Genomic DNA, 25,020 nt, shown 5'->3' with positions numbered 1-25,020 from the left:
ATGGCAACAGAGACAGTTCGTTTCCCGGAAATTCAACTGAAGCCGATCTATGAAGGCCAATTCCGAGACAGGACACCTTCGATTAAGGCGGTATGTCAATTGGATTCATCAACTGTGAATGATGGTCAATAATCAAACTATGTTTTGTTAAGAATCCGTCTGTACCATTTTAGATCTAGATTATAGTACTTTTCCCGGTAAATTCAGTGAACAGATCAGGCTCCATTTGAAACAGTTAATGGCGGGCATGTTCAGTCGTGAAACGAACTGAGATTAACAAATTGTTAGTAATCTAGATCTGGAGTCTGGAGATTGATCTTGGCACAGGGCAACTACGTTGGGACTTGGACATGACGGAAGGGGACTTATTTCATTCTGGTGGCCAAGACCGTAAGAGGCAAAGTAGTCCGAGATCCTATGCCCATTTACGTCACAAATGATTTGATGGTCAGTAGGCTATCACTGTCAGTTTTAATCGAGTCACAAGATATCGGTTTCTTTATTCAGTATCCATTCGCCCGTCCCTTCGTGCCATTCCCTTCTCTCTCTCTCTCTCAATCAGTGTATCCTGGAGTGGGATCTTGTTCGAAGTTTCCCTTATTTTGTTCCAAAATCAGTCAATCAGTCAGTCAACCAACCAGATAACCAACCAGTTACCCACCCATATGTACGCTCCACCCATCTCATACTTGCCAACCAACTAACCAACCAGTCATGCCAATGGGTAGTATGGTCTGGGCAGATGATGTGAGGCATATATGTGATCCATATGGTCAGCAACAATCTTAAGTTTTCTTACAGGAAATTCTGTGGTCCATCTGCCCGAGCTTTGTGTACACTGGGAGTTTGGTGTTGAAGATGATCTTGTCATAGTTTAATGAGTTTCAGCTGGCATCACACCAGACAAATAAACATGAAAAAAACAGAGACACAAACATATAGTATCACACACACTCGTTTCACTCCTACTCCTTCTCCCTCCCTAGCCCCCCCCCCCCCCCCAAACCAACACAACAGGATGTTTGCTTACCGGTACATAATCCCCCCCCCCCTTTTTTTTTTCTTAAACAAAATGATATAATTTTATTATATGTCTTGGTCACTCCATGATTTAAAAAAAAAAGTGACATGTCCGGTTGACGATGCAATGTTTCACCCAGGCTGGAAAACTGACGGCCATTAGTGGTGATGGTGTCGGGACCTGCATGAAACCGAAGAGAGGGGTAAGAACGTCTGTGTTGAATTTCACTTTAGTTTACAGTTATCAATAGATGGTGCTGATGCATGAAAACCTGCAGCCACAACACACACAAAAGAAACAATAAAGAATATGTCATCACATATACTCCTATTGTCCGAATCCTCAAAGAAACAGATGAAAAGAGAAGAAACAAAGAAACACAGGAAAGAAGTAACTAGTTTCTGTGACACAGAGGGAGAGGCAGACACAGACAGATAGATGGTAAAGTTGTTGTTTTTTGTTTGTTTGTTGTTGTTGTTGTTGTTGTTTTTACAACGACCCATGTTTACAATAGAGACATTATGTATACCTATAGAATAGCCACTCGACATGATTTTAATCTCCAGGTTTTGAATTAATTTCACCGAGAACCGGTAAAGTAGGGGCCTAAAGCTGGACATGAAAATGGAAATGTGACTGCCACGCTTTCCTATCCCGTGTCAGCGAAGAGGCCATCGTAATATAGCATTCATTAAGAATCTTTTCCTTTAAAATCTGGGTTAGGTCAGATACAACCGTAAAAATAAGAGCCAGGAAACTTCACTCATACTTAATGATAACTTCACGGACCGACCAAGTAACCTATAAAAGCACGCAACAATTCAGGTCAATCTAAATCAGTAATCAGGCTCATGCGTTTCGAACGGGAAATAAATTACAAACACTGAAAGATTTACTTAATTACCGTCATGTTTTATGAATGCTTATTTTCGAAGATATTTCTATCAATCATGGACACGTGTATGCATGCATTCCCTACCACTTAGAAACACACACACACACGCGCGCGCGCTCGCTCTTACTTGCCCGCGCAGACGCAGACTTTGAGTAAATTGGCATACATCTCTGTTACATGTTTGTCCATCTGTCTGCCTCTGTATCAGTCTCTATGTTTTTCAATTGTCAATCTCATTTATTCTGTCTCTCTACTTCTGTCTCTCTACTTGTATGTCTGTCTATATAACTCAGATAAACACAAGATGCATGATAAATATTTTGTCCTCACATCACGGTATTTGTATACTGCACACATCTCACCTGGTCGTAGAAAATATACGAATCAATATTCCGGAACAATCATATTAGAAGAACAGTCTAATGATACCTGAGGTTAGGATTCATTGACGGCACTGCCGTTGTTACAAAAGAATGAAATTAAAAAATGAGATAAAGTTGTCAAGTGCATTTCAAACGAAACCATGAAATGATGGAGGGATTAAAGCACGGTGAACATGTCGACAGCCCAGAAGCCCCGAAATCATCCGACGCTTCCGCAGAACCTTCCGACCCGATGCCGCAAAGAGGACTATCTTCTACGGCAAGGCCTACGACCCCCACCTTCGATGGGCCGATGAGATGCGGCACGGGGTGGAGTCAGAAGCCTCCATATCCGCAAAGAAGCTGGTCAACCCCAACCCCAAGACCCTGTTCCAGCAGAAGGTAATTGACCAGAAGGAGCGGATCTACGCCAGCCATGTGCGTGCTCCGCTTGGACATACCCATGATCAGACGCCTGGGTTACCTGCCGATTTAGACCCAACCACTTTCACCTTCGGGGCTCCGACACCGTATGGTAAAGGGGGTTGGCAGAATAGAATAGTCGTGGGTTGTCCTGTTTTCTTGTCTCGTAATCATTGGGCAAAGGTCGGTAAAGGGCACGTTTGACTGTTGGTCAGTGATGCTTGCATCTGGTACAAGAGTGTCAGCATAGTCAGTCTGCGGAATCTTATTTTGGAATGTGTGTGTGCGTGTGCGTGTGTGTGTGTGTGTGTGTGTGTGTGCGTGAGTGTGCTATGTTTTCGTTACTTCAGTCAGCCAGAAATCAAGATTTACCTTTACATTTCATTCTGGTCATGTACCAGTCTATAATTGTTCCTATTTTGTTGTATGGTGCAGAAATATGGGGTTATGAAAATATAGATATACTTGAAAAATTAGAATTGAAATTTTTGAAACGCTTGTTCAGACTGAAAAAGAAATACTATGACCCAAATTGTTTATGGAGAAACTGGTATTTATCCAATTAGTGTGTTAGTGAAAATGAGATTAGTTCGATTTTGGACCAGCTTAGTGATATCAAACACAGAAAAATATTCTGGGAAAATATATTTGAGATTACTTGACTTTTATCGAAATGGTATTTATTCTTCAAATTTGATGAGTTGTGTCAGACAAATTTTAATAGAAGCAGGGTATGACTGTGTTTGGGATGCTCAATTCTTCTTGGAGAGGGAATCTTTCTGCAAGAATGTCAACATTGCTTTGAGAGATAGTTTTCAAAATCTATGGAGACATGCTCTAGAGGCAAGTAGTAAATGTTTGTTTTACGGCTTTGTAAGGTTTGTAACATGCCTGTGATTGGGGATGAGTTTCATTTTATAATGGAATGTCCCAATTATGAACAGTTACGAAATAGATATGTTCCTAAAAAATATTTGTCTCCAAAATCGGTTTTTAATTTTTGTAATATGCTCAAAGGAGGCAAAAAAAGTTATTTTAGTTGGAAGTAAGATGATTACATTTTCAAATGTTGCCTAGCTATACTTTTGGAGTTAAAAGACATTTGTGTTTTCTCAACTTTAATGTGGCCTGAAAAGATTATTTTGCAGTAATCATCCATACTCCAGTAGGAGTGAAAGGATAATTAAAACTTGAAACTTGTGTGTGTGTGTGTGTGTGTGTGTGTGTGTGTGTGTATGTTATCCAGTAATAGGTCCAGGAACAAGATTTATTCCGACTTCATTCTTTGATTCTAAATAACGTACTTTTTTTTTTCTCAAACATTTGCTCGCGCGTGTGCATACAAGGAATTTAACAGCTTTTTTTCCCTTTTTCTTTTTTATCTACCCGAATTCTCGTTTCCCAATGATGTGCTTAAGTCTGACTTCGCAGATGGAAAGATAATATTTGTATCCATCATGACTCGACAAGAGGGGCCTAATCAAGTGCAAAAATAGACAAGGCCGCTATTGTGACATCATTGATTCATTTTTAATTGAAATCATCAGCAGAAAACGAGTAAACGGCAATGATGATGATGACGATGGTTCATATCATCACAGATGAGGGAGTAGGAACGATGGTCAACCCTAAGAAGACCTACGCCCAGGTGGAGGAGGAGTCAGCGGTCGGCCACGACAACTACATCACTTCCCACAAAGATTACAATATCTTCGAGCATGTCAACCGCCGTTACAACTCGCCCCTCTTCAGTCCCCAACGCCGCTACGGAATACCCACCTACACGGACTACACCGGTAAGCAGGCGCGATTGACCCTCAAGTGGCCGACCGAGACTGAGAAGGAGAAAACCACCAGAATCGTCAACAAACGGATCGACGACTTCCACGAAAAGCACCAACCCCTAGTGGGCCACTTTCACGACCCGTAAGTTCTGCTTGCAGTGGAAGAAAGCAGCAGCAGTCACAAAACAACATCGACCGCTACACTCACGAGAACTAGATATGCTGCTTCTGTTGTTGTTCAGTTATTGGTGCTGTTGCAGCTACTACAAAGCTTACTACTGTTGCCGTAGCTGTTGTAGTTCATACTGCTGTCACTACTACTGCTGCATAAATGATTCTGCTGTTGCTACAGTCTCTGATAGCCATCACTTCCTTATTTTATTATTCATTTCTATTGTTCCTAATAACCCCTTCTAAATATTACCATACAAGCATGACGGCAATAGGGGCGCTAAATGGGTAGCATAATATGCAGTTTAAAAAACTTATATTTCTCTTTCAGTGGTGAAACTTGTGCACACATACAACAGGCTACACACCCACACACACAAACATGCACACATGCAAGAGAGAGAGAGAGAGAGAGACATACAGGTTGGTGGAGAAACAGTCAGACAATCGCACAGACATGATAGAGAGAGGTTCAAAGCATCCGAAGTTCACAGTGAAAACAGTTGTCATGTCATTCAGGGACATGATCATGCCTCTCCTTTATTCACCAGTCTTTGCTCTTTGAGTTCAGTTTGAGACAGTGTACGTTTACCATCCATGCGTTTGCCCGTGAACCTGTTGTCATCGTAATCTTCCTCCTCCTCCACCTCCTCATTAGCGGTCGTGTCATCATCATCATTGTCGTTGCGGGAAGGACGTGGTTGCGGTTTCCACTCGTTCAGTCTGAGTCCGCGACAGAGCGATTACAGGGGTGTGGTAAAGGGCTATTGGTGGTGTTCTGCAGAATATGTTGAATCAGAAGATACATCACTGAACTCCACAGAACTGACTCAGTAGCAGTAGAAAGTTACTTCAGGTCTCGTGGTGACCAAACTGCGTGTGAACTGTCGTGAGTGATGAATGCGTGAGAGAGGTGACTATGAACTGTGCACCAAAGACCTGCGATCTCAATGCTTTCCCTATCACCCTTCTGTTCGAATGCCTTGATGAAACCTTACCTGTTTTGCCTCATGTAATCAGTAGCTCCTTATCATCTGTAAATTAGCATTAGCTAACGCCCTGCTCAAGAAACTTTCCATGACCGTAACGACCTAAAAACAAAACAAACAAAAAACAACAACTGGCGTCCAGTGTCTGATCTGTCCTAGTCGTCTCAAAGATAATTGATAAGATAGTACTTCAGCTTTCCATCTATCTGATTTTCCATGATCTCTCCAGCTTTGGTCAGTTTATGTACCGCCCGTTTCACAGTACGGAAATTGCTCTTTTGAAAATTACAAACAATCTTCTCCTTACACTGGATTCTAGAAACGTGTCCATACATGCGTTGCTCGATCATTCGGCCGCGTTTGATACGATCGATCTTGATATTCTGCTTTGCAGGTTCGAATATGTCATTGGCATTCGACGAATGGCTCTGTCATGATCCAGATCGTATCTGTCAGATAGGATCAAACAGTTGTAGTGGAAGGCTCGAGGTCAGCACCACCCTGTCTTACGTATAGTGCTCCACAGGGTTCGGTATTGGCGCCTCTTTTGTTTGTTCTCTACACACAGTCACTTGACTACATTTTCAAAGAACACTCCAACAGTCACCACGCATTTGCAGATGACACACAGATGCAGAAATGAGCTCCCCTTGAACAAATGAGCACAGCCATATCAGATATGCAGACATGCATTTCACAAGTTAAATTCAGGATGAGCACAAACAAATTAAAGCTGAACGAAGAGAATACTGAAGCACTGCAGATCAAGTCTAAAAGATGATCTTTCCGAGACACAGCACCCACTTCTCTCCATGTAGGTCAGACCGACATTCTCTTCGCAGATCACACAAAAACTCTTGATGTCACTCCTTTGATACAATGCCTTGTCATAAATCGACATGTTTGCTTACTTAGTTGGACTGATCTGCACGTTTTGATGGATGATATATACATTTTTATTGGAACTATTGTAATTGTAAATGCTTACAGCAAAATCATTTAATTAGGCATTATAATCATAATAAACTTTTTATTAAAAAAAAAAAATTCATTGGAACTATTGTAATTGTAAAGCGCCTGGAACAAAATGTTTAGATCAGGCACTCTATAGATAAAATTATTATTATCATTATTAAGACGAGTCTTGTGTGATTGTGATGGTGGGGGTATAGTAATGTTAATGAAAGAGCGCAGCAAATGGGGCAGTAGGGAAAAAAAGGCAGACCCAACAAGAAACAAACATTAAAAAAGAAAGAAGAGAAAGAAAAAAAGATTCGGCATCATTGTCATCGTCATCATCAAACTCCCTGATTACCCAGAATCAAGGAGACGATGAGGGTGGGCCCAGACCACGTGTTCGGAATTCCCCTGAGGACTCAGAACTACGGGGTGAATGAGCTGCTGCATGACCGCCTTCCCAGGACCTACACCGAAGGGAGGGATCAGCAGAGAGGCCTGGTGATGGCCATGAGGCAGCACCTCAAGGATCTCAGCTTCTACAGCTTCCCAGAGCTCATCCATGCCTTCCGCTTCTATGATAAGGTGAAGGCGGACGGGAGAGCGGAGAGGAGGGGCGCAAGGAAGGGCGGGTTTGATGGAAGAGCCAGTGGGTGGGGGGAGGGGGGGAACAGGAAGGGGTTGGTGTCACCAACAAAGAGGCTCAGTGCTGTTTTCTTGTCATGGTATATGTCTTCGTGCGTGTGTTTGTGCGGGGTGTTTGGCGTTATAGTGTGTGTGTGTGTACATGCGTGTGTACATGCGTGCGCGCGCGCGCGCGTATGTGTGTGTGTGTTTTGGGGACCTCAGCAGCCACAGACTTCTTAACCATCCACATAATACATGTACCCTCCGCTTCAGTCTGTAGCGCGTTGAACTTGTGGTTGCAAAGATCATTAAAACGCAATGGGCGATGGTGACGATAATACGTTTAAGCATGCGTGTGTCAGCACGCACGCGCGCGCGCGTGTGTGTGTTTGAGTATTCATTTTTCGGCATTGCGTACGCACTTCATTTTGCCACCAGTAACCTGCGGGTGTTTTTTTTTGTTTGTTTTGTTTTGTTTTTTACTTATCCGGTTCCACTTTTCCTACGTGTTTTCTCTCCCTTGGATCATCGCACTGCGTCGACATATAAGAGCGAACTTGAATCTGATAATGAAGTGATAATCTATCAAACCACCTTTCTTTGTTTCTCAGTCTCATTAATAGTTGGATTTTTTCCGTATTTTCTTGTTTTCTTCTTCTCTTTGTTTTTTTTTTCTTTCTTGTTTTACTGTCACTAAGAGAAGCTGATAGGTCATAGCGAGTGTTCTATTAATGATTTGGGTATATCATGGGGAACAAGTGATTTTAAAAGAGTTCAGATAGTTCCTTCGGTAGCCTATAACATTTGACACATTTTATTTCAAATCTAGTTTATAATTTGATAATGTATGTTTTCCCATACCATCTTATCTCTCTCCAGCCATATTATGCGTGGGTATTCCCAAGCTTGTATATCGAAAAGAACAACGATTAAAAAAAGAAATAAAAAAAGAGGTCCTTAAAAAAATAATGTTACCCTGAGTCATTTGCTCCTTTTATATTCTGCTGCTGCTGTTCTTGTGTGGTTTGGTTTCCCACTATGTTCTCAGACCGTCTGCAGACTGACAAGGTCGCGGGCAACCCTTCTTGGAACAGGAACGTCTCCGCGCCTTGTTTCTGAAAGTTCTCCTGAAGGTCCGCCACCTCTGGCTGATCAAAGAATGCGTGTTTATGATTATTTTCAAAGGAGCGGGTATTTTTCTGCTCTAAATGTTTCACCTGGTTTCAGCAAACTGTCACAGTTTCAGTGGCATTACTCCCACGCCGCTCAATCCGAGTCCCCCCTCCCCCCCCTTCCCACCCCCCTCCTCCTTACACGGCCACACCTGTTCGTCTGTCACAGTCCAAGCGTAGGCACTCCGCAGGAAACCATCGATGTTAGGTCGTCAGGAGGCCACACACCAGAGAAGACCCTGCACTGCTGCTGAGTCACTTCGGTGGTGTTCAGTGGTACCTGTTCTGATTTAACGTACTTAATACACCACCTACTAAGCCCCCAACTGACGACAATAATGGCTTAGTCACGGAGCCAGACTGAGTGAGCGTCCCTCCCAGAGTGGAGACCGCCACCACGTCCCTCCAACAACAGCCCCCATGAATCTGCCGACGCTGAAGACACTGACAGGACTCACCCCGAGCACGGAAGTGGAGCGGTATCGAAACTGAGGTCACCATGACAGGGCATGAAAGGCCACAGATTATGGGACTTTAATGTTTACATTGATGATGAATAAGGAGGAGGAGGATGACGATGATGATATGGAGGCCCATTTTGGTTTGGGACTTCATGACAAGGCTGTACTCTACGCTTCCTGTCATAATGATACCCCCGGCCGGAGTCAACCATGCCCGAGCATACAGACACTTGCTGAAGTGGATGATACTCGATTCTGTGGTCCCAGTCTCCCCATTTAAGCGCATTGCAAACTCAACTCTGGGTGGGAGCCGGCCACGGGCCGAAAAACCCACCTCCGCTAGGATTCGAACTAGCGTCCTCCCAGCCGTCAGTTCGCGAGGCTAACTACTTCGCCACGGCGGCTGGTCTATTCATCTTTTATTCATTTAGCCTGTTTATCAATGTTTCCAGCCTGGGAGGGCAAAGGCAAGATCGATAGAGAGGAAGTTCGAGAGGCGTGCCTCCGTTCTGACTTTTATTCAGTTGTCTTTCAGTCATTTTATCCATTCTTTTATTGGTGTTCCCAGGAAAGTTATCTCTTGTATGTGCTTGAGGGAATAGCTCTGGTGTTGAATGTCTGTCTGCGTGTGAGTTACAGTGATTTCATGATTGTGAGTGTGACAGTCTTTTTACCGATGGAACGCTGGTCTTTTCTGTCACTTTTTGACCACGGACAAGGGACTTATGGTTCGATTTGTCAACCTCACTTTCTTCTTCATCTTTTATTACGCTGAGCTGCTCACTCTCAGCTTCCTTGTTCTCCAACACCACCCATGTCAGCTCACTTTAAATGTATGAAGAGTGGGAAAGGGAGTGTGTGTGTGGGGGGGGGGGGGGGGGAGGGGCGGGAGGGGTTTTGAGAGAGTGGTCATGAATGATTCATGTAACTTGTAATATTTTTCGTTCATGCAAAGCGCCCTGACCTCCTAGAGAGAAAGGGCGCTATATAAATGTACATTATTATTATCATTATTGGTGTAAAATCGACAGAGAGGCGTGCCTCTGTTCTGATCTTTATTCAGTTGTCTTTTAGTCATTTTATCCATTCCTTTACTGGTGTTCCCAGGAGGGCACAGGCAAGATCGACAGAGAGGACGTGCGGGAGGCGTGCCTGACCTTCAACTTGCCAGTGGACGTGTGGCTCCTGGAACAGGTGTTGGACTACTGTGACGAGGAAGGGGACGGCCAGATCGACTACCAGCAGTTTGCCCGCTTCCTGGACTGGAAGCAGAGACTGCCCATAGGCTTCGCTTACGTTCCTTGTGAGCTGGGATTTGGTTTGGAGGTGGTGGGGTGGGGCTGGGGTATGGGGCGGCAGGGAGGAAGAGGAGGCGGGGTTAAAAGTTGATTTGAATCGTAGTACTTGTATTTATCAAGTGTGTGCTTGGTTTTTGGTGGTTGTGTTTTAATTGATTCCACAGATCTGTTCTTGCCACCGTGTGTGTCTGTCTGTGTCTGTGCGTCTTTGTGTTTTTGTGTATATGTTGTATGTGTGTGTGTGTTTGTGTCTGTCTGTCTGTTAATCTGACATGTCTGTCTGTCTCTGTCTCTGTCTCTAGGTTTGCAATAAGAGTTAGCTATGATGGTGAATGCTATTGAGCTGTATCAGCTGTAGTAGTGTTTGTATTTGCGTTTGTTTCTGATTATGTGAACATTTTTTTCCAATATCCCTCTGTAACTCATGTTCTTGATGTTTCATTTGTCGTCAATAGTGTGAATATATTAACCTTGTTATTATTCTTTTATTTTCTTTTGTCATTGTTCAGTACCACTGACTACTAAGTAGCTCTTTGTCAGTCTCCCTTTCTTGTGTATGGTTCTTTTTCTTCTTTTTTCTGTTTGTTTATGTGTATCTGTGTAGTCTTGTGTATTTGTATATCACCTCCACCAGAAGGCCTCCAGCCCTCCGTCCCTTTCTCCCACCTCCTCCCCCCCTTTCCCTTTCGACTTGTGCTGTCCATTACCGTGATATAACTCGCAGTTATTAAACAACTGTTCAGTTGTCCAACTTTTTTTTTGTTGTTGTTGCTTTTTTGGTTGGTTTGTTTTCTTCGTTTTCTTCTGTGTCCGTGGGCTACAACACGCTATGTTCAGACGTATGTGTTTGTGGGATGTTACATATAAATCATAACCGTCTTTACTCCGTCATATTGGCAGCCATACTCCGTTTTCGGAAATGTACATGCTGAGTAAAAAAATATTAAAAAAAAGATAAAAAGTTCTTGTGTCCATGAGTCATCGAACTCAGATTGAGTGCGGTATCTGACTCACGTGTGTAGACAAAGTGAGTCTATATAATGACACGGTGTCCATGATTGAACTTTAACGTTTGCATTTCTCGGCAACTACAAGTGGCATATGAACCAATCTTGGCAGGATGGTAGGTATAGATAAGACCTTTGAAACCATCCAATTTATTGTGACATGGCAAGTAAGGTCAAAGGTCAAGAGTATGATATGTAAGGAAATTCAAAATCAGATTTAAGGTCAAAAGTCACAAAACGGCATCATTATGATAGGCTGTTCGTAGGAACAGTTCCTATGTGCAAGAGAGAGAAGGTCTTGTAAATAATCTTCATCAAATTTGTTACAAAATTGGTCATGGTGAAAAAATATTGTGTAAATAGACAGTCAGAGATCAAGGTCAAGATCACAACGTGGCATATTTGAAAAACATATAGGAGCATGACAGAACGTCGGTTTTTTTTCCAACTGTCATTAAACATTGAATGACAGTTTGTTTTGGCCAGAACATAATGTATTACAGATGTAGAGGTCAAAGGTCTAGATTACATCAAAGTGTGTCTTTTTCCTCATATGATCTGCTTTGCAGTTTTATGTGGTTTAAGTGGGAATCACACGTAAGTCTTGAAGATCTTGCCTCTCTTGTTTGTTTTCGTTATAGGTTGTCTATATCTTTAGTCGTGCAGTAGATCGGCATGATCATTATATAGACAAGGTGAGTGTGATCCAACACACCATGCAGTGCTCGTCCTTTACTGTCGCATGTCAGATGTCGTCTTTTTCTCCCCCTCTTTCTCCTTTTCTCATCGCTCCCTCCTTTTGTATATCTTTTGTCTGTCTGTCCCTTAATGTCTGTGTTTGTTTTTATCTCTTTCGCACTGTCTCCCATTCTGTGATTCCCTGTCTGTCCGTCTCTGTCTCTGTCTGTCTCTCTGTCTCTGTCTCTGTCTCTCCCCAATCTCTCTTTCTCATCGTCACTCTGTCCCCCTCTCTCTTTGTTCGCTCGCTTTTTCTCCCTCCCCGCCCCATTCTGTCTTCCTTCCCACAGTATTTAGTACACCCCTCTCTCTCTCTCTCTCTCTCTCTCTCTCTCTCTCTTATATATAAAAATATGATTGTAAGGAAAAAGATAGAATATAATGAATTAATTCTAAAGGAACTGTTAGGTTCAATTAAATGTCAGAAGCTATTTTGGGAAACTGTAAATAAAGTTGTACGCAAAAAATCTCAACCACAAAATAGTATATCTATTGATCAGTGGTTTGATCACTTTAAAAATGTCCTTGAAAAGGAAGCAGAGGAGTACAGTGAAGATGATATTTTAGATGAAGGTGTCGTAGATGAAGGAGATGAGGGAATAAACAGACCAATATCAAGAGAAGAAGTATTGTTAGCAGTAAGAAAATTGAAGACTGGGAAATCAGCTGGACCTGACGAATTAATTGGTGAGTTTTTCAAAAATGCGGGATTCTACAATAACGTTTTTAGTTAGACTATTTAATCATTTATTTGATAATGGCAAATATCTTTAAAGTTGGTCTGAATCGATTATTCTACCATTGTTCAAGAAAGGTAAAGTCAATAACACGAACAATTACAGAGGAATATCATTATGTAACATAAGTAGCAAATTGTATAGTTCTGTTATTAATTACAGATTACAGGAATGGGTTAATTTGAATAACATAACAGGTGAACATCAAGCTGGTTTTAAGAAAGATTATTGTACTATTGATCACATGTTTACTTTATTAGTTGCTGTTCGAAAACAATTTGCCAATAATCAAAAGTTGTATGTTGCATTTGTTGATTTTGAAAAAGCTTTTGATTCGATTTCTAGGAAGTTACTATGGCCGGTTTTGTTAAAAAAAGGAAATAGAGGTAAACTGTATAGATGTGTTAAAAGTATGTATAGAGAAGTTAAAGCTAGGATAAGAAGTGGAGCGAAATTATCAGATTTTGTGAATTGTACAAGAGGCGTGAAACAAGGTGATGTGTGCAGTCCTGTTCTATTTTCGTTGTTTGTGAATGAGATTGCCCTTGAAATTGTTGAAAATGGACGAGATGGAGTTACTTTTGATTTGATAGAGTTGTTTATGCTGCTTTTTGCTGATGATATGATCTTGTTATCAATATCAGTTGTAGGTTTGCAAAGACAGCTGAATAGTTTATATGAAGCTGCAATGAAATTGGACTTAAAAGTAAACATGGAAAAAACAAATATCATTGTGTTTCGTAGGGGTGGTTATCTAGGTAGACGTGAACAATGGTCATATGGAAATGAAGCTGTAAGAGTGGTAAATGTGTATAAATATCTTGGGATCTTTTTTTCAACCAGACTCAGTTTTACTTATGCCTGTCAAGATTTAGTAAACAGGGCAAAGAGAGCTGTTATGGTTATACTTCATGTTATATACAGATTAGATTGTAGCTCATACACAGTATTTGCTAAGTTGTTTGATTCTCAGGTACAGCCTATTTAACAGTACGGTGCAGAAATCTGGGCTTTTGAGAATGATGTTGAAATAGAAAGATTGCACATGTTTGCCATGAAACGCTTCTTAAATGTTGATAGGCGAACACCCAACGATTTAATTTATGGTGAACTTGGTAGATATCCAATATATATAAACTCATATGTATAGTGTATTAGATACTGGCTAAAGATAACGAGAATGGATAATTATAGATTACCATACAAGGCTTACATGATGCTGTATAACTTAGACAATAACGGAAAAAAGACTTGGGTTACAGGTATTCGAAAATGTTTGTGCTCTCATGGATTTTCTTATGTCTGGGATAACCAGGGTGTTGAAAATGTTTCATGGTTCACAAAATATTTCAAACAAAGAATTGTTGATTGTAGATGGCAGGACTGGCATAACTACATTCAGAGTAGTGACAGATTTGCTGAATATAAGATGTTTAAGTTGACAAATAATGTAGAGCCATACATTGAAATGAAAATGAATAGATATGTGAAATGTGCTTTGACCAAAGTTAGACTTGGTGTATCAGATATTGCCTGTCATCGTTTAAGATACAGTGAAAAAAGAGCTGAGAAAGTGTTGTGTCGTTTATGCCATCAATCAGAAGAAGATGAAAGTCACTTTATGTTTTGTTGTCCTTGTTTACTTGACTTAAGGTTGAAACATATCCAGCCTAAGTTTTATAATAACCCATGCCGCTTTAGATTCAATTTGCTAATGTCATCCAGAAATGAAACTGTATTGTGCAATGTGGCGTTATACATTTACAATGCCTTAAAGCGATTGCGTATTGCTATAACTTAGATCATAATATCAACATAGATTGTCAAATATAACAAGCATCTGAAGTGTAAATGTTAAACAATGTGTTTTTGAAAAGTGTTTGTGTGATTGATATAATTGTGACTTACCCCTTCAGTAAGGGGCTTAGGCCTAAATCTGAATAAACAATTTCGTATTCGTATTCGTATTCGTATTCGTATTCTCTCTCTCTCTCTCTCTCTCTCTCTCTCTCTCTATATATATATATATATATATATATATTATAAAGAGAGAGAGATATGTGCGTGCGTGCGTGTGTATGAGTGTGTTTTTGTGTTTGTGTGTGTGTGTGTGTGTGTGAGTGTGTCCCTCTCTTCCGCATCTTTTTTTTAATTTTTTATTTAATCCAATCATTGTTCTATTGAACAGAAACACAACTAACAAACGTTAGAAAGCTAACAATTATACGAAGAACAAAAACAAACACTGTTAAATTATACAACAGTCACGGTATGTAAAAGATGTTACACAATGTGCATTTTTTTTATTGACAATGTTAACTCAGATGTTGACATAAACATGATGATGATGATATTTCATCGTCGAAAATGTGGTACAATACTATTTTTTTCAAAGGATAAGAAGAAAATAAAACTGTTACAAATTTTAGAAATGGCAAATCACCAGATACAGACACAGAAACTAATACATAAACTACAAAACAGTGAATAGAATGAAAATAATGAATAAATGAATATGATTAATTGTAATGTAATACATTTCGATGCTTTCACATCCCTTCTCCCTTCCCTCTCTCTTTACCCCCCACCCATCAGTGTGTGTGTCCTCAGCACACAGCGCTGATGCTGAGAGCCGTGTTGCAGGTGAGCTGAACTATCTCCGGGACAAGGAACGGCAAAAGAACAAGGGGACCAGCGTGGACGCCTACTCTGCCCGCATCCAACAGGAGGTGGACCGATCCGTCCATCACCAGCACACCACCAACACCCTCATACACGCGGCTGCCGGACCCACGGGGCTGGACACTACCAGTGAGTGGGTTGGTGGTTGGTTGGTTGGTTTGTCAAACCGACTGATTGTTGTTGTTGTTTATTTATATACATTTATATACTCACATCTGTAAACAAAGTGATTCCGATGTAAACACCCGGTCTTGGTTGATCTCTCTGTGGTGTGTCTCTGGTCTCCTGAAGTTATGACCAACACGGGAGCTCCTCAGGGCTTTGTGTTTTAACCAGCTATGTTTATAATGTACACATCCGACTGTAGATGAGAAGAGGGTGTTCTGCAGGTCAAGTTCTCTGACAACACTTCTCTGACAGGAATGATTGTGGAAGAAGAGGACAGCTTCTAAATGGACTCCATGAGTAGGATGGTTTCCTGGCGTGGACAACTATTTGTGTCTCACTGTTAACAAAACCAAGGAGCTCATAACTGACCTTAGGAAGAAACAGACGCCGTTCACACCCATTTCTATCAAGGCTGAAGTGGTTAAGTCGTCGAGCATTACAAGTACCTTGGCACTATCCTGAACAACAAACTGAACTGGGCAGACAATAACACTGCACTGGTAAAGAGGGGACAGCAACGTCTTCACTTTTTAATGAAATTGCGATCCTTCCGGGTCAGCCCAACCATCCTGCGGATGTTTTATACCAGTACAGTGCAGAGCGTTATAACTTTTAACAGTCTATACTTCTTTAACAGCCTGAGGGAAGTAGATGCTGACAGACTGACCAAGTTCACCGGCACAGCGAGAGATGTAATCGGGTTTGACATGACTGGTCTTGAGGCACTTTATGAAAAGAAAGCGTTAAAACGTGTACGTGCCATCTTTGCTGACTCATCGCATCCATAGCATTGTGAACTGAGGGTCACGTTTGTAAGGGACACATCAGGAAGGCCACTGAGCATCGGAGCAAAGACCGACAGACTCGTTAAACCCTTTCTTCCTAGTGCCATCAGACTGTTCAACAAGGAAGCCAGTCAGTGAACGAACAGAAATGGTGCTAACGGACAGCCGGATGTGGGATGTTTACAGTGCATGTGTGGGGTGGAGTGAAGTCTTTTTATGCATCACTGTAAAGACTTCTATTTAATGTGTTGTTGTTGTGGTGGTAGTTGCGTGTGTGTGTGTGTGTGTGTGTGAGAGAGAGAGAGAGAGAGAGAGAGAGAGAGCATGTGCGTTCGTGCGTGCGTGCATGGTTTGTGTGTGTGTGTGTGTGTGTGTGTGTGTGTGTGTGTGTGTTCTGCAGATTCACGGAGTGTGTATTTTTGTGGGGAAAGTGGCATAAAATGTCAGCATGAAGTAGGCGTGTCTGATGAGTCTAGCAGAAAGCAAGTCCTTCATTATTTACTGTTGTTTTTAAACAAGTACAGTGTTTTTGTGATCATACTTAGCTGTGAATTTGGCATTTATATATTTTGTAGAGTTTGTTGAGTGATGGAGGGGGAATAAGGAAAGGAATGGGGTCAGTTCAGTTTGGTATTCTTATGTATTCTTATGCATTTGTTTTTTAATGTGTATAAGTGTTTTTATGTTATATGTGCAGCTGAAAGACACTTTTCCATGTTTTGTAGACAATTAAAGGTGTATCTTGTGTGTTTGTGTCAAAGTGTGTGTGTGTGCGCGCGCGCGCGTGTGTGTGTGTATATGTGTGTGTGTGTGTGTGTGTGTGTGTGGTGTGGTGTGTGTGTGTGGTGTGTGTGTGTTCTTTAGACAATATCAGCAGGCACTTTTCCCCCTTTTTGTCCTCTTTATTGATTATTTCTTTCTTCTTTTATACTTCCCATGCTATATGTATTTCATTTCGTCTTTCTTTCTAAGTTCATTGCTTTCATCATTCCTTCCTTTATTTTCATCTTTATTTTTAACTCGTTTGTATAAAGAAAGTGAGTTTTCGTGATAACCCTGTTCGGTTGTCAGTGTGTCTGTGTCAGTGCATCATAGTAAAACTAACTAATTAATTTTCTTCAGAAATATCTTGTAAACACCAAACTTGGCTTATAAATAAAAATCATATTTTCCACCTATTCCAGTTATGGGATGCGAACGGTGGGTCAAACCGTAGATCCGGATCGTCATCCAGCCTCCGGATCCGCCTTGGTCGTTTCAAGTTCGTTGCCGTGTTAGCAAAAGTTGCGGTTTTAAGATAGAAATTAGTATTATTCATTTTTTGTCTTCAGAGGAAAAGAAAAGAAAATTATGGACTGAGTGTACAGAATCACCATCCACGTGTACATTGCACATTATGGCAGTATTGTAAAGAGGGTTGTGAATGAACTAGCTGAACACTCGATTCGACGACACGATTTGCAGCTCTTCAGTCGTCCACCATCTTGCCTAAAAGTCGGTTTCTGTTGTAGTCGGCGATAGCTGCCTTTGTTATGAATTATCTGAGCAGTAATGTCTTGGAAACTAAGACGGGAATTAGTCAAAAGTTCGACAGATACGAACGTATAACTTGTTGGATATTAAGTATTCTTCCATGAATAGTGAGACCTGTTCTCTCATTGCAGAACATGACTTTTAGCGTCCTCAGATTTCTCATTTCAGTGAAAAAGAGAGAAAATAAAAAGTTGTTTAGATGTCAGTGAAATGCCATCCGACATAATCAGAGCTGTTTAGCTGTATCTCCTCTCTCTATCTCTCTCTGTCTCTCAGTTTCTCTGTCTCTGTCTCTCTCTGTGTTCAGCTGAGCGTTTACTTTCCAGCACCAAACATGATAGGTCTATATTATGATCGTAAAACAAAGAACTACCAATCGCATCCTTCCTCTTTCTCATCTCTTTCCTCATCTTTCCTTCCTTTCCTCCTATCCTATTGTTTTTTCCTTCTCTCTTTTTTTCAGATTTCCGATCCTGCGGTGTCCCCACCATCCGCGCAGACCTGGCCCCTCCCCGCATGCGACGCGTGGATGACCAGCAAAACTATGGTGATGAGTCCACGGCCTACGGACTGACCAACCCCTCTGTCTACAGCCACCACGGAGTGTACGAGAAGGATCTCCTCATCCCAAGAGGCCAGGGGGAGGTGGGTATACGTGGAACCTGTCTTCAGATGTCTGTGCGTCATGTGACCGAGTGAGTCAGTGTGTGTGTGTGTGTGTGTGTGTGTGTGTGTGTGTGTGTGTGTGTTTGTTTGGTGCGCGCTTGTGCGTGTGTTGGATGTGTATATCTTGTATGTGTAGTTGTGTGTGTTGAATGTGTATGTCTGTACGCTGGAAGAGCGCACACGAGGGAATAGCTGTAACGGCAATGAGAGGAGATGCTGTCTCCTTGATAACTTTTTCCTTTCCGTCCCTTCTCTCATTTGGGATTCTTGGTTTGTATCCATGCATGTTGAACGCGAAGAGCGCAGCAACCGTAACACCTGTGCACGTGGGTTTATCTGTATGGGCGCATGCTGGTGTTCTTACATGTCCCTGTTCAGTCGCTCGCACACGCGCATGCACGCATGTTCGCTGGTATGCAAGATGCTGCGTAGACATACCCGTGTATATCTAAATACAAATATACACCTAGAGCGGCTGTCAAAGAAATTCTTTAGAATCGGCAGTTGGAATTGTTCCAGCGCGAGAATGAGAATCTCAACAATTGAGAAATTGGCATATGATTTTGACATTTTATGTCTCCAAGAGACCAGGACAAGTGCAGACCAATACATTTTGAGAATTTCACAGTCTTTCAAAGGAATGAAGGAAGAGGAGTAGCAATCCTACTGAACAAAAACCTAAAAAACAAAGTTTCCACCATAAATCTAGAGAAATGGTGTTGCAACTCATGTGAACTAGTGGGGGTGCGTCTCGAAGAACCTGACGGAATTCACAAAAGCATCGTGCTCATCAATGCCTATGTTCACCCAGGAAACTGCACAACAAAAGAGGATTGGGCCTTTTTAGAGGAAATAGAGAACGAACTTGGAGACTCAGTCATTATCTGTGGAGACCTCAATGCAAGATCGAAGCTATGGTACCAGCGGAACACCAACCCACAAGGACTCGCACTTGAAGGAATGATAGGGGAAATTCTTCTTAGCCCATTAACAACCACATCCCCAACTCGCCTTGGAACAAGACAAGGGGACAGTGACAGTGTGATCGACATAGCTCTAACATCTCCAAAATTCAGAGCAGAAATGAATGCAGAGACGCTTCTACACCAAGGCAGTGACCACCTCCCGGTAGTGTTCAGCCTACAGAAACTGTCAGATAAACCCTGTATGAAACCGCGTGATCCATTTCAGTATGAAACCAAAGAGACAACCGTCATCGAAAAATTAAGACGCAGAAGAAACAAAAGAACGGCACCGAACAGGATGCAAACTATTCAGCCCCCATGGTGGAATACCGACACACAGAGAGCCTGGATAGAAAAACATGCGGCTGTCAAACTTTGGCAAAAAGAAAGAACAAAACCATCTCCGGACAAAGATATTGAAACAAAAATGAAAGAAAAAACTAAACAGTTTGAAATCATTGCTCAAGAGGCCAAAAATGACAAGTGGAAACAGTTTTGCGAGGCACTCAGTTATGACTCAACATTGACAGAGTTCTGGCAATTTTATCGTCGCATGGAAGGGAAAACATGCACAACAACAACCCCAGACATGGTAGACACTGACGGAACCAAGCTTAAGACAAACGAAGAAAAAGGATCCGCCCTGCTCAAACGTTTCATACAACAGAGCGATCAAAGAAACTTAGATGAGAAAAAGAAATATGTTGAGGAGTTAAACCAAACCCTTATGCAGACTGGACCTGATGATGACTTGACAATAGATGATCTAAACGAAGCAATAGCTAAATGCAAGAAAGAATCAGCTCCTGGCCCAGACAAAGTTCGCTACTCGGACATCAAGGAACTATCGGAAGAAGACAGAAGCAACCTTTTCAATCTATATCAAAACAGTTTCCACAATGGACATGTGCCGGAGGACTGGACACACAGCTTCTTAAAACCCATATCAAAACCAGGAAAGAACCATCATCAGGTAAGCGGCTACCGGATCCTAACCATGCAAAACATTGCCGGAAAGCTCATGGAACGCATGATAGCCAGGAAACTTGCAAGGGATCTTGAACACAGGCACATTCTCCCTTCAAATCAAGGTGGTTACAGAACAGGCAAATCCACATGGGAAAACGCAGCTGCTTTTGCATATGAGGTGTATGAAGGATTTCAAAGGAAAGAAGAAACACTAGCAGTAGCAATCCATCTTGAAGATGCCTACAATAAAGTCCAGTTTGCGCACCTCATGGAGCTGCTACTGAGGTATGGAGTAAGTTTGACACTGACAAGATGGATAGCAGCAGCGCTTCAGGAAAGAACTGTCGTCCTACGCCTCGGAGATTGGATGTCTGCACCTTCTAAACTATCCATGGGACTGCCACAAAGGTCTCCGCTTTCTCCTGTCCTCTACAATGTCTACACGAAGGGCCTCGCAGACTTAAACAACAATGGAATAGCTCGGGTGCTTACTCTTGCGGATGATGGCCTGGTCTTCAAAACTTCGAAAGATGCTCAGGAAAGAACTAAAGCCGTCCAGAAACAACTAAACAATATTGCTCAATGGTGCAAAGACACAGGATCTTCCATCAATCCAGCGAAAGCCCAAACGTTGCTGTGCACCCTCAACAACAGAACCGCGAGCAGATCAACACCTTCTGTGTCACTCGATGGGATTCAGATCGAGAAAACTGAATGCCTACGCTACCTAGGAATACACTTCGACAGGATGCTGACCTTCAGAAAACATACGGAAAATACTGTTCTCAAATGCAAAAAGGGTCTTTCAGTCTTAAAAGCAATGGCAACCAAAGGTATTCAACAACGCCACCTCTTCCTGCTATACCAGTCACTCGTCCTCAGTGTGATCGACTACGGACTTGGGCTAACAACACCGTCTCAAAGCAACCTCCTAAAATTAGAAAGAGTTCAAAATGAAGCTATGAGGCTGATCCATGGAACAACAAAAGACACGCCCACAGAAACCATGCGATACCTGCTTGACCTTCCTTCAGTGCAGGCCAGAAACAAGTTAGAACAGGTCAAGACCTACTTCAAAGCATTAGAAAACCCTCAAAACCCACTGCATGACGCAGTCAAAGAACGAAAAGGCAGCCGCCTAGGACGAGGAAGATCATGGATGGGGCAAGCAGAAGACACAATCCAGCTAGTTTGCCGACTACAAGACCTGAAAGAAACAAAAGAATGGGAGAAAACCCCCGAAAACCTCAACCATCTATTCAACACAGCCATTTCACCCACTCTAGGAAGACATTGTCGGGAATGGCCAGAGGGCAAAACTGATGCAGAAGTGAAGCTACTCATAGAAGAAAACAGTAAAGAAGAGTACATCATCATATTCACAGATGGCTCAGTCACCAAAGACCAATCCGGTTGGGGATTCACTGCGAAACAAAATGGAAAAACAGTTAGGGAAGAGAATGCTGCCTACAAAGTCACAACCTCCAGCCTAACGATGGAAGTTGAAGCTGTGACACATGCCCTCCAGTGGCTATCGTCCATCCATACGCCCGGAAACCAACTTGCCATGATTCTAACCGACTCAATGAACCTCATACAGAAAATTGAAAACGGAATGGGAAGCCCAGAGTGGCATAAGGCAATGCGCAACTTTCAGATTAAAAAACTCACATGGTCATACTGCCCGGGACATGCAGGTGTTAAGGGAAATGAGCGAGCTGACAGACTTGCTGGTAACGCAACACCAACGAGCGGCCTACATCTAGGAAAATCGGAAATCCTCAGAAAAGTCAAAGAATATAAAAAAGAACAGGTACAAGGCCATCACACCATCGATCGCCTCAAAGAAATAAAAGCAGAGAGAGGGAGCGGCCGTAAGTCTAACATGAAAGGTAGAGCACGATGCTTTGCAAATCAAACAAATATCGGCATCATTTCCAAACCAACATTGCGCAAATTTCTTCAAAACGGAACAGAGTCTCTGTGGGCTTTTCCAAATACAATAGTCTGAGCAACACACTAGACGCCACGTTCTTGGCATCAGAGATCTTTTCCCATCCCTCTTGCGGCCAATCAGTGGCAGCCTCTGTGCGTGTGTGTATGTGTGTGTTTGTGTGCATGTGTGGGTCTGTATTTTTGAGTGCGTTTGTGCATGCGCGAGAGTGTAAGTGTACACAAGTGTCAGTAGAGTTCTGTGCACGTGCGTGTGTGTGTGTGTGTGTGAGGGGGAGGTGGGGGTGCGGGGGGAGGTGGGGTAGAGGATGAGGTATGTGAGTGTATGCATGCCTACACTGTGGGAGCAACAGGATATTGGAACGTATATATATATATATATATATATATATATCTTTGTATATATGTGTGTGGGGTTGGGGGTGGGAGATATGGGCATACGTGTGTGTGCTTGTACAAGTAAGTGTTCATCTGTGTGTGTGTGTGTGTGTGTGTGTGTGTGTGCCGTGGAAGCTGCGATACGTAGACTAGAAATGAGTGTGTGGAGGAGGGGGGTAAAGGAGTTGCAGGGTAATGTGTGTGGTGTGTGTGTGTGTGTGTTGGAGCTCATGTACGTTTATTTGTATTTAACTGTGCTTTCATATCTGTGAAACTGCATGTTTGGTGCATATCTGTTATGCATGTGTGGGTGTATATGTGAATGTGTGTCTTCATGTTTTACATCTATTTGCTTATTTATCATCATTGTTATTTATTTATTTATTTATTATTGTTATTATTTTTTATTATTATTATTATTACTACTACCTTTAAAAAAAAAAAATTATTATTTATTTATTTATTTGTGTAAGCTTATCTATTATTTATTCACCTTTTTTTTACATTATAATTATTATTTATTTATTTATTGTGTAAGCTTATCTATTATTTATTCACCTTTTTTTCCCTCAAGGCCTGACTAAGCATGTTGGGTTACGCTGCTGGTCAGGCATCTGCTTGGCAGATGTGGTGTAGCGTATATGGATTTGTCCGAGCGCAGTGACGCCTCCTTGAGCTACTGAAACTGAACTGAAACTACGCATAAAGCCACAAAAATGGCCTTTTACACGGACACACACACACACACACACACACACACACACACACAGATATTGTGGTGCTGCACAATGCTGCAGACTGACAAAAACCTTCGTCTTTCTCCCTTCAGTTGACTTACTGCGGCCAACGTGCTATTTTTTATTTTAAGAAGTATAATATCATGTTCGAGCCACACACAAATGTGTCTGTGTGAGTGTCTCTGTGTCACGTGTCGTGTGCGAGCGCGAGTGCGTACTCATCCGCACACGCGAGTGCAATATGCGCGTGCATGCTTGTGTGTTTACACATTCATACATGTGCGTGCAGTTGAAGGACATCTTCAGCCGGGTTGGAGTCCAGATGACGGACGAGGTCTTTGACTCCATCTACAGACGGGTGTCGTCCGAGCACCCTCAGGGACACGTCAGTGTGGAGTCCTTCCGTGCTGCTCTGGACGATCTCCAAGCTTCCAGCATTGCCACGGGACAGCACCCTCTGGCCGTCTGACCGCCACAGCTGAACTTTTCTCTGTGTCTGAACAGGACGATGTGTATGCAGATTGTTTATTGTATATACATGTGCATGGTGCACTTTTACAACTTGAGTGCAAAGACACACATATTCGCAAGCGGAAGTGTTTGTCTGCAGTGTTTCTAAGTATGCTTTGTATGTACGTCTCTCTTTCTCTCTCTCTCTCTATATATGTGTGTGTGTGTGTGTGTGTGTGTGTACAGATGAAGGAGAATGTCAGCATAATGCTTAGATGCACTGCACACGAATACATATGCGTGCATGCACGCGCAAACATAGAGAGACACACAAACGCATAGATGTGTGTGCGCGCTCATAGACACAAACGCACATGCGCTCACCGACTATTCTCAGTTACTACCCGCACCCACCACACAACTGCTGCCTCTGTACACCCCCCCCCCTCCCCTCCCTCCTCCACACACACACATACACACACAAGCAAACACACACACACACACACACACACACACACACACACACAGAAACATGTGTTTGTTTGTTTTTTTATTTTGTTTTTTTTGTTGTTTTTTTTGGCGAAAACCCAAGGATATACATCGCAGCTTTGGGGGCGGTGGGGGGAGAGGAACTACAACAGACAATGACAATTAATAGATTAAATAAAGATTTAATTATTTTTAAAAGAAGTGAAAAACCAACATGGTATTGTCAAGTAACTCTCACTGACAAAACAGTCCATAACAAAACACGTCCGCCCTGATATGGCACTATACTAGGCGTTCATCAGGTGTGTAGAATGTCCAGACGAAGTGTACCTTTTGGGCTTTCATCAGGCAGGTACAATGTCCAGACGAAGTGTGTCCTAATTCTTCACCATTTGGTCAGAGTTCATCACCGAACGAGTCACAATAAAGACAGTGTTGGAAGCGGGCTGATTCCACATTATTGATGACACAGAAACCTGCATGCGGGTGAACATTACACATCGCTGGTGCTGTCCACAGACGAAGTTACATGACTGGCCCATGCGTTTTAGACAGAAGTATAAGGGACCACTGCAGGCAATAGTTTACGCTTTTGTGGTTTTA

The 25,020-nt window shown here is 42.3% G+C and overlaps 1 protein-coding gene across 1 annotated transcript; it reads left to right on the top strand.

Annotated features, from left to right (window-relative positions):
• LOC143292301 (EF-hand domain-containing family member B-like) lies at positions 1 to 23,947 on the top strand. The gene is made up of 8 exons (XM_076602489.1): positions 1 to 15; positions 2,483 to 2,813; positions 4,303 to 4,627; positions 6,965 to 7,187; positions 9,970 to 10,165; positions 15,286 to 15,453; positions 18,274 to 18,455; positions 23,768 to 23,947. The coding sequence occupies exons 1-8, from the start codon at positions 1 to 3 to the stop codon at positions 23,945 to 23,947; spliced, it is 1,620 nt and encodes a 539-aa protein (XP_076458604.1).
• The last annotated feature ends 1,073 nt before the right edge of the window (positions 23,948 to 25,020 follow it).

This window comes from Babylonia areolata, chromosome 18 (genome assembly GCF_041734735.1).
Source record: "Babylonia areolata isolate BAREFJ2019XMU chromosome 18, ASM4173473v1, whole genome shotgun sequence".
Taxonomy (NCBI): Eukaryota; Metazoa; Mollusca; class Gastropoda; order Neogastropoda; family Buccinidae; genus Babylonia; species Babylonia areolata.
This window is presented reverse-complemented; position numbering and strand designations above follow the sequence as displayed.